The sequence below is a fragment of the Nicotiana tabacum genome, chromosome 22 (assembly GCF_000715075.1).
Source record: "Nicotiana tabacum cultivar K326 chromosome 22, ASM71507v2, whole genome shotgun sequence".
Lineage (NCBI taxonomy): Eukaryota > Viridiplantae > Streptophyta > Magnoliopsida > Solanales > Solanaceae > Nicotiana > Nicotiana tabacum.
In genome coordinates, this window is record NC_134101.1 from 26,197,797 (window position 1) to 26,211,806 (window position 14,010).

The following is a 14,010-nucleotide window of genomic DNA, read 5'->3' on the forward strand; positions in this document are numbered from 1 at the left end:
TCGGGTCGTTACACGACCTTGTGGACAACTTCCTGGGATGGCTCGGTCTCGATCCTGTCCGGTGGGCGATTCTGGTTTTGGAGCTGGGCTATCGTTGCTTGTTGAGCCTGCAACATTTCGAAGATTACTCGCAGGTTGATCCCACTCTCTTCGCCGCCATGGGTTCTTTGAGCGGCCGATCGAATATCCCTACGGACATTGCCCTCGGGATCAGCAGCCAAATTTGCGTTGACGGCTACATGCGAACTGACGTCAACCGGATCCCATCAAAACTCCATCGAGATTGATCGGAGGTACGTCGTTCCCTGGTGCTATGTTGTCATTCTCACCGTGGTGGCCTGAATCATTGTCAACGTGAAGGGGTGCCGATTGTGAGTTCGATATTTTGATCCTGGAATAAAAAATACTCCAAAGAACAAGTGTAAAATAGTGTGTGTTATGAAAGTTTGCACCAAATAATCACTATTATCCTTAGCCCCACGGTGGGCGCCAAACTGTTTATCCTAAAAAACGGATAACAATTGAATTTATACGCGATTTTTAAGATACTTGATATAACTATAGCTTCTTATTGATGGATACGAGACCCTTGTAGCAGGCTGGAAAAAGGTCTAGGCAAACAATGATAGTTTTGAATAAAGAATTTTTATTTTTAGAAAATCAAGAGAATGCTTTAGTTTTGACACAAGGGTCGAATATTGATTGTGGCAGAAACAAAGTCCCATTTGGAAAAGACAGGGTCCCACAAAGTTTGTGACTAACGCCAAATTTTATGACGGGACTTAACTCTTTTTTTTAAAAAAAAAAGAGAATTTTTTTATTTGAATTCTATTTTTGTAGATTTTTTTTGATGCAAAGTTATTAATAATTTTTTTACAGTCAATTTTTTTAATAAGTCATTCTCAATTGACATTATAGTTAATCCATTTAGCCTCTATTGAGACATTGTTGATCTTAGTTAAGTTTATCAATTTTAATTTCGAAAAAATTATTTTCACTGAAATAACGGTAACAAGAGTTATTAATATTATTCTATAAGAAATATAGGCATTTGTTAAAGAATCATATCCTTTTATTTGATTGAGTATATCAATTAAACTGCTATCTTCTAATTGTACGATTTTTCTTAATACTTTTAATTCAGAAATTAAATCTAAATTATTCATGATAAAGACAATATTTTTTTAATTTCCATCATCTAGTGATCTCAATTTTTTAACGCTAAATAGAAAATCAAAAATATTTCATATGCTTCGAATTGTTCGAAGTAAAAAAAATAGCTTTATCTACTATGTATAAAAAGTAATCAACTCTGAAGGACTCTTCGAGAGATTTTGAAATTTCATTATCAACACTCTTATCAAATTATTTCTTCCTATATATCACACATTTACTACGAAATTTGGGTTCAACATTCATTTCAAATTCATTTTCTTTGGCAGAAATCATAACAGTTGCAAATCCTTTTTCACTATATTTGTTAAGAAAAAAATTAAAAATTTTTCACTTCACATAACTTTTTTTTTTTTTTTTTTTTGCTAACCTGATTTTTCTTCTTTTCAAGTTCTTTCAAAGTCTCAAAATAGTAATTATTCTTGAGAATATCGGTCTTATGACTCATTACAAATATTTTGTGGTTAAAAATTCTTAGAAAAGTACCTCAAAAGTAACAAACCATGATGTCCTCGTATTAAAGTTAGTTGACAGCTCGAAAAGATAAAGCGTGGGTCCATTCAACGCTTCAGATCCCGCTTTCATCACCTTCTTCCTCCCCAAAAAGGTAAACTATAAACATCATTCAAATTCACCTGTAAATTCAGCAAAAACAAACCCTAAATTCTGCTCCTGTTCATATTCACACGTACACATATAGACTTTAGATGGATCCGGATTTGAAATTAATGTGTGCTTTCAAAATTTACAGATAGATAAACATATAAGCTACATATATAGACGCAGAGTTGGATCTAATATTTGAAATTAGCATATGTATAATCTAGTACATATACAGATTTTTAAATAATTTTTTTGATATGTGCATATACGATCTCAAATTTTACGGATAATTACAGATTTATGGATAGCCTTACATAATTGTGTATAATTCAGAGGAAGAAAGGTGGATAGGGAGAGAAAGAAATGGCGATACTCTACGCATTGGTAGCGAGGGGATCTGTAGTGTTGGCGGAGCAGAGCGGGACGTCGACGAACGCGAGCACAATAGCAAGGCAGATTCTGGAGAAAATTCCAGGGAATAATGATTCAAACGTGTCGTACTCACAGGACCGGTATATTTTTCATGTTAAACGCACTGATGGACTTACTGTTCTCTGTATGGCCGACGATGTTGCTGGAAGTAAGCCTTTGCCGTTTCTGTTTTGAATTCGAGTTTGTTCGTGTTTAAAGTCAAGAGCATTAATGCTGTTACATATTAGGATGTGTTTCAATTCATGTTTATGTTGATTCATCTTATATGTTATGTATCTTTACAATTAATCAAGGCATATCTAGAGATTATAGACGAATGAAATGAATTCAGACACGTTTTAACATATAACGGCATATAATTTCTTGGCTTTCAAGTGTTTGTTTAGTAGTTTATATGATAAAGTTGGACTTGTGATTAGTTGATTAAAATAGGCACGATATGTTTTGTATCGCGCTGCTTATGCTTGTAGTGCTGAGATGAAGTGCTTATATTTTTTTCTATCATCCATCTTAATTGTGAATAATATTCATTCACTTGAATGTATAGTGTCAGAAAGACGGAATCTTTTCCTAGTATTAAAATGAACTGGGCCTGAATTGAGTTGAGTGGACATATAACTCATTTAACAGAATCCTCAAACATAGTTGATTGCTTGATTGATTAGTATTGTTGTATGGTGTCAGAAAACACTGTATAAAAGAAATATCTTACTTAGTTCTGCTTCTAACTGAGATGAGCTTAAATGGAGTAACATGGTCATTGAGGATTCATATAACCTACCCCGACTTGCTTGAGATTGAGGCATAGTTGTTGTTGTAGTTCCGCTTCTAGTTACCTTTGGATAAGTTGTGTTTGTCATCCCTATCTCAAAAAGTTGTGTTTGTCATCCCTTCAAATTTCATAGTTCATAATATGGGACCTAGTTCATTGTTTCTGACATACTGTGGCATACTTTTAGACATTAAATTAGGGGCACCATGTCTCTATGGATAGAAACAAGGAATGTGAATAGACAATTTTTCTCCCTGGTGCAGTTGTAGCCGGTAAATTTTTCCCTCAATTTATAGGAGAAGGATATGTGTTAACTACTTACTAGAATCTACTACCTAAACTATTTGGAAAAAGTGGGCTTTCAAAGATCATGTTTTACCCTTTGGTGCTTCCTAATCTATGCGTCTAATCTGTCCAAAGTGATTTTGTTGATGTGCAATACCGTCACCAGCAGCAAGTCGGGCTAAGTTAGAGCTTTTTGGTCATATATTCTACTGCACTTCTTCTGTAGAAGATGTGCCTTGTTCACATGTTGTTAGCACGGAATTCATATAGTTATCTTAAGATAACTATACTTCAGCGAGTGGGTGAAAGGGTATATTGAAAAAAGGACTCCTCTCAATGGGACTCATTCCTTAGCTTTAAATCCATTTTATTGTTCATAGAAAACGAAAATTTCCAGGTGAGTGTCGTCTTCGCAGCCTTGTGGTTTTTAGTTACAGAAATATCTGAATAATGTCCTGCAGCACATTTTTCTTTTCTTATAATGTACTAGTACTTTTGTTCTGTTTTTGTGGACATTTATTCTATCTCCTTCTTCAATATTTTTTACTTTGAAATTTCTTCCTTGGTTTTGTATCAAGTAGTACACCCTAACTTTCTCTTTTTAATTTATTTCTTTTGAAAACACAACAAGATTTATGGATAGATGTATGTTGATTTCTCCTTCAATTTAGTTCAAACATTTTAGCTCTTATATTAACACCAAAAATTTCATTTTACATTATTGATCTGTTGCCTTGAAAACTGTCATATATTGTGGATAAACTTCCGTGCAGGGAGAATTCCTTTTGCATTTCTTGAAGAAATTCACCAAAGATTTGTGAGGACCTATGGCCGAGCAGTTCTCTCTGCACAAGCTTATGGCATGAATGATGAATTTTCAAGGGTCCTTAGTCAGCAAATGGACTATTTCTCTAGTGATCCAAATGCCGACAGAATAAACAGGCTAAAAGGTGAAATGAGTCAGGTCAGTTCTCAATGTTGTTTAGGAAGCTTATGTGCTAGATGATGGCTTGTGCAAGAATCAACATTTTTCTCAATCTAAAGAGGCATGCAGCTTTCGATGCGATTGCCTGCCACTGAATTCCACAGATGAATTTTGCATAATTACCTCATCAACATGGAGACATGTATCCCTTGATATCATCAATAGTCCTTTATGCATTCCTTTGATGAAACTCTTATTGTTTTGACTTATTAAAATAGCTTTACTATTTCACTTGTCTGCTTGTACAAACTAGAAACTTTCAGCCAATCGTATTTACCAGCCATTATGTTTTTTGGATAAAGTTACCACCCATTATATTTTGGCATAAACTAAGAAGTCTGAAGATGTATGTGCCATGTAACAGGTGCGCAATGTCATGATTGAGAATATTGATAAAGTTCTAGAGAGAGGTGATCGTTTGGAGTTGCTGGTTGATAAAACAGCTAATATGCAAGGGAACACTTTCCGCTTCAGAAAGCAGGCTCGCCGTTTCAGAAGCACTGTATGGTGGAGAAATGTCAAACTCACGTATGTTGCTTCCATTACTTGTACGAAAGCTCCTTTTTGTTTTGTCTTTACTCTTTAATTTTGGGGGTGGTGTTCTTTCAAGAGTTGGATAGATTCATAATAATTAGATATCTTATGCTGGTAGGATTTAATCTCTGATTCAAACAGTTAGGTTGTTACACGTGAATATCTCTTATAGTTGTTATGGCATCAGGAAAACTGTTGTGCTCTATTTGTTATGCTGTATTTTACCTAAAATGGTTTATAAAACTGATATAGCGCATCTTCCAGGTTCAATCTAGCGAAACAATCTTTAAGACGTGAATGAACCCAGATCTTATATCTTTTTCATTCTTTTTAAGATGTGAGTCCTAGACTGTGAGGATGATAGACGTTGAATGATTGATCAGTATGAAGCAATTCTAACAATGGAACCCTATGTATATAGAAGATTTCATAGGTCTATACTATACTCATTCTCTCAATATATTTGTACTCTGTTCTTGATGGTTTTTATTAGCTCAATCAGATTTAAGGACTCGCCAGCCTCATGTTATTCTTTAGTTTGTTTTATTGTTTAATCTTGTGATGTTTGATTTTTTCCAGGGTGGCACTGATATTCCTCCTCCTCGTGATAGTTTATGTTATTTTGGCTTTCGTTTGTCATGGGCTTACACTTCCGACTTGTTTGAAGTGAGGATTACTCGATCAGCATTACATCAACTGTTTTGTCCCAGGAACCATCTATTGTAGTGCAAATCTTTAATCTTAATTCATCTGGAGGTAAAAGCTTATATGCCTATTTTGGCATGGATCTCATGCTTGAGATGTAGCCATATATATATATATATTAACCGCTTGAAGTTCTTAAGCTTATAAACAAAGCTAAAACTCTTGGCTTGAGAAATTTATAATCTTGGCTCCTGTAAAGAAAATGAAGTGGTCAAATAATACATGATTGAGTCTTGGCTTGATATCTGTGCTGAAATACATCTTGATAATCTTTTAGTTTTGATATGCAATCCCTATATGTATTCTTATATAAGGCAAAGGAAGGTTGAGGTCGCATTTGTTTCAAAAAAAATTCAAAACTTGTTTAGGAGAAGTAATTTCAACATTTTGCGAAAACTGCTTTTCAGCCAAACACAAACTTTTTTGTTTTTCATTTATGAGAAGTAATCTCATTTCTAATTTTCCCACTTCCAAGATGTATACTCCATTTGAATACATAAACAACAATTTTCTAGTAGCATTTCATTTGTAAGTGGTAAAAGTTGGACGATGCGAGAATGCATGTTATCTTTTACCTTCAACATTATATCCTAAACAAATCTTTTGACTTAAGAGTCCAATAAGCTGCATTTCATTCATCTTTGTTTACTGAGGAAATACACACAAAAATATCGTGCAGACTACCCATCTAATCTGCAAAGACTACCTCAATTCCATTCTTGAGTATGTATAAAGGGGCACAGCTCATTAGGACATGTGATGTATATTATGTACACAGACGCATTATAATTCTGCATTGGATGTTCTTTGTCAAATATTACAGTGAAGCCAAATTGTTGTCTTCAAGGGAAAACCTGTTCAACAGAGCTTCTAATTCTCGGAGTACAGCCTTGTAGTGTTCTTCGGATTGTGCCCCTTCTTCAACAACTTGCATGACATGTTTATGTAGAATATTATACAATTCCACAGGATTATTCACATCAATATGACAAAGGCCAGAATCTACTGGAAACTTACGTTTGTAATCTTTATCCCAACGCGATAGGATGTATTGTGATGGAATTTCTTGCACACCATTATAATCAAGTACATTCAATGCATGCCTGCATAAATAACCTTTGAAATTAAACAAACTGCAAATACAACGTATTTCCGCTTGTGTTGTCTCATAAAGAACCTCAAACTGCCTGACCTCCTCCTCACTTCCCTCAGATTCTACTCTTTCTTTCACAACAAATGTCATTATTGGCCCATTAATGTTCACTTGCCTTGTATTGAAACAAGAGTACATTCCTTCAACTTCTGCTTGGAACTTCTTGAATATTTCCTTTGTGAATATCTTTGAGAGCTGCACCTCAAAATTGCAATTTGTTTTCAACTCAAAGCTTGAACTTCTCGACTCCATATCTGCCATTGCTTCTTTCATGTGCTTCCTTTGCAAGGCTAAATCATACTTATCAACAAATTCTTTGAATGAAGTGTGTTTATGTACAAAATCATCAAAGTATGGATTCAAGCTCTCGTTTTCTTTTATTGGCATGATTCCCATGAAGGAAATATCTTTTAAGTAGACTGGTACCCATTTTTCACGATCTTCATACAATGATTGAAGCCATTTATTGTCTTTAGTCCATGCTGATTTATCATCTGACCCCACGAACATTCAAACTCAGTGATCTTCAAGGAAATATAAACTGCTTTATATAGTTGCGTCTTGATAGACTCGTATCCGTCCAATCCTCCCAACTTCTCTGGAAGACGCTGCATTATATATGATAAACAATAACAATGACGAGCTTGAGGGAAAACCGTAGAAACTGCAATTTGCAATGGTTTTGACTGATCTGTTACAATAACTTGTGGATGTCTTCCTAGCATACATGTATGCCAAGATCTGAATATCCAAATAAAGTACTCTACTGACTCATGTCCAAGAAAACCACATCCCAGCAAAACAGGTTGTCCGTGGTTGTTTACTCCAACAAAAGAAATAATAGGAAGTTCATATTTGTTCCTCAAGCTTGTTGTATCAATTGCAATTGCATCAGAGAAATAGTTAAAAGCAGCCCTAGACCTAGCATCAGCCCAGAACACATTTCTGAGGCATCCTTGATCATCAAGATCCATCAGATAAAAGAAGTTTGGATTTGTCAACTTCATTCGACAAAAATAATTATATAGTGCATTGGTATCCCCCTCTTTAAGCTCCAAATGCTTTGAGGTATCAACAGGAAGCCTATTATCCTTTTCCTTGATTTTTTGCAATCCATTACATGCAGCATCAACTGACATGCGGTACAATTTAATGGTATGTACTTCTGTAACAGGTGTTGATTCCTGCTGCTTCTTGGCAGCGAGAATCATTTTCTTATGCGACTTATAGAACCGTCTGATCTCTGGGCTTACTGGATGATTGTGCTGAAGCTCAACTTCAACAATTCTCCAGCTTTTTAAGTCCACAAGCTTAATTACTAGCATTGCAGGACAACCAGTTCTTGTTTCTGGCCTAGGATGATTTGCTCCACTTTTCTTCTTGAAACCTGCGCTACTGCAGCTGAGTTTCGCTCTATACCTTTCTTTCCTTTTTGATCTAAACCAAGAGTTGCTCACTCTAATACCAAATCCTTGTTCCTTGCCATACATGTTATAAAAATCATATGCTTCATCGAAAGACCCAAATTCCAGACCAATAGTGGGTTGTAGGGACTTCATTTTGGAATCTTTTTCATGAACTTCATCATCATGTTCCTCCAAGGAGCAGTCTTCTTCGTCCTCATATTCTTCACAGTCCTCAAACACTGGTTCACTGTTAAGACAAACTGCCTCCATCTGAAACATGAAATTAAAACCAGCATGGCGATGATGTTGACAAGAAGTAAATAAGAAAACGGTTTCTTTCTGAATCAGTTGCAACCTTCTTTTAAATAATCCAATTTGGAAAGAGGGGAAAGTTCAAATGTAGTAAAAACGTCACCACATTTGAAAAACTCAATAGATTGAGTTCCAAATTACGTGGTATATGGGAAACGAAAAGGAGATCAGAGTTAGACAGGTTTACTTAAAATCAAGATAAACTTGGAAAGTAGTAAAACTGAAGCGTATGAAGACGAGTAAAAATGCAAGAGAAAATGACAGCAGACACATTTGGAGAAAAATCTACACGGAAAAGCGGACTTTCCTTTATAACAAGAATTTCGTTTGCATATGAAATGCAGGAGCCAGTTAAATTTCCTGAGAAGAAGCATCCTTCTTTAGCAAACTTGCTTCAACTTATCCGAGCATGTGAACACCGATAACAACATGTCCCAATGGACATGCATATGCACTAGGAAAAGAAAATGCAAAAGAAACCACTGTTTCGACATCTCCAAAGGAGACTCTCGAAAAATGTATAGATACGCGCAAACACAACATTATATTCTTTCTCATTTGAGATACAATATAATCAAACATATTTTCTCAATTTTTCCTCCAGGCTTTGATCTTATTACTTGAACCAAATGCATAGTCAGTAGGGACGTTTTATTTCGTAAAGAATCCACCTATCCTGCCCGCATAAGCTAGAATTTAAATAAAAATAAAGCAGGTCCAAAGAGAGATATTGAGAGCCCAAGAAAATTCTAACGATCCACAAACACATTCATCTTAATATAAAACATACCTGTTTCAGATTCTACATCATCCATTATGATGGAGTGCAAGATAGAAAAGCAGCGAAATTTTCATTGATTTTAATATTTGATTTGTCATTTTGGAATACTCAGAAGAAAGCGGCTACCATCTTACCCAGAGAAAACAGATCTCCATGTCATCCTGAGGCAGCAGATAAAACACAGAAGCACGCACTATAAAATCTTATGATTTGACTAGTTTGGCACATGCACGGATACAGGGCGCAGAAAATAAGCATAACTAATCTGCTAGACTCATAAAAGTAGCAGTGAAAATAAAACATGTAATTGGGAGACAAGAATGGTCTAAAAGAGTCAGAGTAGCAGGAAGAAGAGAACCAATGGTGCTTTTGGCGCTAAAGAAAATGATCTTTGAGGTACACGAGCCAATCTCATTCCTTTTGATCTTCCAAAAAGCACACTACAATAGCAGCAGTAACACCAAACAAACATGATATTGCAGCTTTCACAGTAGAAGCCTGAAAGTCTTTCATTCCAATGAAACTACTCTGCTTTCTTGGGAAGAATCTTGCCTCAGCATGATCAATCAATATCCTATCTTTTTCTTTCTATCTCCCTTTTTCTTTTATTTTTTTTTTTACAAAAAAAGACTGTCTACTTCGTATAATTTCATCTAATTTAACGGCTGATCAGTCGGTTTTCTCAGTCAGAAAGATAGTCAACATAGCCCACTTCCCCCCTACGCAATCAATCACTATGCCTCAACCCCAAGCTACTCCTGCTTCGACCCTCCAAAGTTAAAAATATGTTCAAAGATGGTCCACTTAAAAGCACCACTTCTCGTGAAAATCATACATTAGCAGAAAAATGGTAAAGCACATAACGAGACATAACCCAAGTTAGGTTTCCATAGCTCAACAATTATCGAATCAGGTTGGCTGAAGAAGTACTTAAACTCATATCTCATAGAACTCTGCGCTGTGTTTCTGAGAAAACTTACCATGAGATCAAATACTCTAGACAGCTTTATTTAATAAAACCAAAAATCTGAATTGAACGATAACCAAACATAAGCTTACTAAGTTAATCCAACATAAACAATAAAACAATTCAAGGATAATTACACTAATAATAAGAAAAGCTAAAGATCACTTAACTTCAAACAAGGCCCATTTTTATTAACTGATCCTAATTCTCAGAAATTTCAACAATGTAGAGTTATAAAATGCTTCTAAAAAATTCAGGTAACCATATCAAACTCAGAATTTCTAGGAAATAAAGTACTACCCACAAAATAAGAATACGATCAGCAGGAAAAATAAAATAAAATTAAAAAGATTGTACCTTTAGTAGCAAACTGGACAAAAAATCAATTTTTCTAATCATCAAGAATTCATCTTCAAGTGGATATTTTTAGCTCAGCTGTTGACTAGAAACTTATCAATTTACTAATCAGGCTAGTAGTAAGCGCCGGAAAATGCGCGGAGAGGCTGGTGGCGGAGAATGGTGGGCGACGGAGGTGGAGAAGGTCGATTCGTACGACGGCTAGCGGCTGTCCTCAGCGAACCAAAATCGGGTTATGGGAGCCTGTGAGGGGTTAGAATTTGGGGAAATGTATATTTGCAACTACATCCTTGGAATTTGTCTATATTGCGTTATTGACCTCGAAGCATTTCAATTTCTGTGATCAATGCCCTCAAAAAACTTATTTTATCCGCGCTCAGTGTTTATACCCAATCAATTCAATTAATTAAATAATAGTTAAGTGATTTAATAAAGTAAAAATATATTAATTACATGATTAATTGATGTTCAAATAGTGTATACGCTGACCTTAACCCTACCTTGGGGTAGAGAGACTGTTTTCGATAGACGCTCGGCTCCCTCCCTTCGAGAATTCCCCACCTTGCTCTTGGGGTGACTCGAACTCACAACCTTTTGGTTGGAAATGAAGAGTGTTTACCACGAGGGCAACCCACTTTTATTTTTATTTTTTTTTTCATTTTCTTATAATGTTATGAAAATAGCCCAAGCAAACACTATTTTCAGAGACTTAGAGAACTGAGTTTTCAAAGAGACTAGTTTTTTTCATGTCTTAGACCTTTTGCTTATTCTTATATTATATGTCAGAAATTCTAGTTCTGAATTTCCTTGCTTAGGAGCCATTTCTGTTCAGTTATTTGTTTAATGACGGTCCCAATCGCAGTGACACGTAGTTGCATGCCACCTCAGTTCTTCTTACTTATGCTCTCTTCTCTATGGGTATTTTTACCCTGTGTACATGTACCCATAAATTTGCATGCATGTAAATATGTAGCCAGAAATTGTAATCTTGGATCTTCATTTCCCCTGTTTTTAATTTATTAAGCTGGTTAGTAACAAATTAAGACCCATTTGATTATTTTCCGGCATATATAACATGTAAATTTAATCTCCATTTGAATATTTAATTTGACTTACAAGCTAAGGACCTAAGTCAATTTATCACAGCAACAACAACAACAATTTAATATAATCTCACTAGTGAGTTTGAGGAGGGTAGTGTGTACGCAGACCTTACCTCTACCCTGGGGTAGAGAGGTTGTTTCCGATACACCCTCGGCTCCTTTCCTCCAAGAATTCCCCACCTTCCTCTTGGTGTGACTCGAACTCACAAACTTTTGGTTGGAAATGGAGGGTGCTCACCACTATAACAACCCACTCTTGTCAACTATATCTTCACGGGTGCATCCAACACCCCACCCCCACCCACCCCACCCCCCAAAAAAATCCATCCCACTCGCCAGAATAATTACCTTACATAAGCGTATATATAACAGAAACTACAGTAAAGAAGCAACACAGTTTGTGATAAGCAGTGTGATAGAGATTTTGAATTAAAAGAACAAATGCAGAAACAGTTACATTCGGCCGCATAGTCTTAATCTTAAGTTGAACTTGGTCAATTTTTTTCTTCTCACAAACAAAGCTGAAAAAGCCGAAATTCTATTGGAAATAGTCCTCAACTGTGCATACACACTATTGTTGTTGTTGTTGTTAAACAAAGCTAAAAGGGGAAAAGAAAAGACAATAACCAATAACACACAAACATCTAATTTTCATTTTTAGAAGTAGCTATCAGAATTGATGTCGATCGAGTTGATCCCTTAATTAGGAGGTATATATATATCGCATGCGTTGGTGTGTAAAATGGCATCATAGCTACAATGCCTACAGATCAGAGCTGCATTTTCTAAAGCAAGTTACTCCATTGGGATGAGCTGCTAGTTTCCTTTCCAGTCCTCCTATATATATCATGCACCACCTCTCTCATACCAACTACTTTTGGAGCCAAATAAACTGTATATATAGTTATTTCATAAGAAAAGACAAATCTCAATAATCAATGCTATAGTAGTATATTGTTATTCTTAAACGTAACCAAAAATGCATATTTACTAGATATATAGTACCATGCTTGAATATGTAAAAGATTATACATGTGAAAATGCTACATAGAGAGAAAGAAAGCGAGAGGTAAAAACTGTCATTTACCAAAGCTATGATCAGTAGGGCAACAGTGAAATAGAAAGCATAATTACGAGCCATGATATGTAAAAGATCAATGTGTTTTTTGTGTGCAATTATATTTGCTTCATGAAAGGGCCATATTTATAGGCCTCTCCAGCTTCTCAACAAATTAATGATTAATTAATCACATTATTTAGGAACTCCCTCCGTTACAGAGGCGGATCCAAGATTTAAACTTTATGATTTCAGCTTTTAAGGTTTTTACCATTAAACCTATTATATTTTTAAAGTTATGAGTTCATATATACTATTTTTGCAATTTTGATAAATTTTTACATATAAATTTTACTTCGTATTGAAAGTTATGAGTTCAATTGAACTCATTACTAACACACTACATCTGCCTTTGCCTTCCAACTAATATTTTTAAAAACAAAAGTAAAGGGAGGTAAAAAAAATAGAGACATCCAAGATTTCAAGAATATTTCTTCTCATTGTACTTCTTTGTCCTTTTAATTAATTTCATTATTTTTTGCAGGTTTTCATTTCCATGACATCATTTCTAAAATTAATTAAATCCGTTTCATCTATTCCTTCTTTATAATAGTTCCTTTTTAAATTTAACAAAAAGATACATTGAAGTGGCTAGGCCCATAAATGCTGTAAAAGATGGCGGAAAAAGGGAGAGAACCGTGAGTAAAGGTTGCGAGAATTATTGTGGTGGATGGATAAAATTACTGTATCTTTAATCAGAGTCTCGAGTAATTGAGTCATAAGTATATAAAATAATCTGGGTAAAAGGTACTTTTCCCTTTTAATGAACATTATTACTACTATGCAAATTTAAATCAATCGACGCCTCAATGCGAGTACTAAAACTGTCGATTACTAAAAAAGAAGGTCGCAAGTTTGGTGTGTTTGTAAATTCGTTTTTCATGTTTGATCATTTGCACTCAATGCTTGTAGACCTGTATTTTCTACTATAGTCAATGTTATTTTGGTTAAAATAAACTTAAATAATCAAAATCCATATCTTATACGTACTTGATATCCATCCAATGTGCCATTTGAGAAATCTTAAATCATGATGATCACAAGCAATGATTTAATAATTACAGTTTCCAATGCATGCTAAGTTGGCTAATTAATTACTACTTGTCATGACTGAATCTTATGTTTTAAATGTTTATTGTTGTTGTCTTAATTTATACTTTTTCAATGCTGGAATACTCTAAAAAAACTGTATAACATTATATACTAATATTGTAATAATATTACTTCATATAGCTTAACAAGTTTGATCATTTAGTTTTGTCGGGTTCTACATATATCCAGTTAGTTTTGTAAATTTTAGTTTCGTATCGTTTTCTATTAGTCTT

General features: G+C 34.9%; 1 protein-coding gene and 1 pseudogene across 4 annotated transcripts; one reads left to right on the plus strand and one right to left on the minus strand.

Moving 5' to 3' along the window:
- Positions 1-1,642: 1,642 nt before the first annotated feature.
- Positions 1,643-5,731, plus strand: LOC107767297 (vesicle-associated membrane protein 711). 4 transcript variants are annotated; one of them, XM_075243459.1, is made up of 5 exons: positions 1,643-1,780; positions 2,073-2,356; positions 4,039-4,229; positions 4,615-4,798; positions 5,364-5,731. In XM_075243459.1, exons 2-5 carry the CDS (start codon positions 2,140-2,142, stop codon positions 5,372-5,374), a joined length of 603 nt encoding a protein of 200 aa, XP_075099560.1. In that variant the 5' UTR covers positions 1,643-1,780; positions 2,073-2,139; the 3' UTR covers positions 5,375-5,731. The 4 variants fall into 4 exon arrangements, with proteins under 4 accessions (XP_075099560.1, XP_016441733.1, XP_016441734.1 ...); XM_016586247.2 differs by having other exon boundaries at positions 4,615-4,778; XM_016586248.2 differs by having other exon boundaries at positions 2,110-2,356.
- Positions 5,732-6,090: 359 nt separating this feature from the next.
- Positions 6,091-10,658, minus strand: LOC107767296 (protein FAR1-RELATED SEQUENCE 6-like; annotated as a pseudogene).
- Between the last annotated feature and the right edge of the window lie 3,352 nt (positions 10,659-14,010).

Coding starts and splice junctions, on each gene's coding strand:
- LOC107767297 (XM_016586247.2), top strand. CDS start 2,140: ATGGCGATACTCTACGCATTGGTAGCGAGGGGATCTGTAGTGTTGGCG. Junction 4,230..4,614: donor TAAAAGGTGAAATGAGTCAG/GTCAGTTCTCAA, acceptor GCCATGTAACAG/GTGCGCAATGTCATGATTGA. Junction 4,779..5,363: donor TGGAGAAATGTCAAACTCAC/GTATGTTGCTTC, acceptor GATTTTTTCCAG/GGTGGCACTGATATTCCTCC.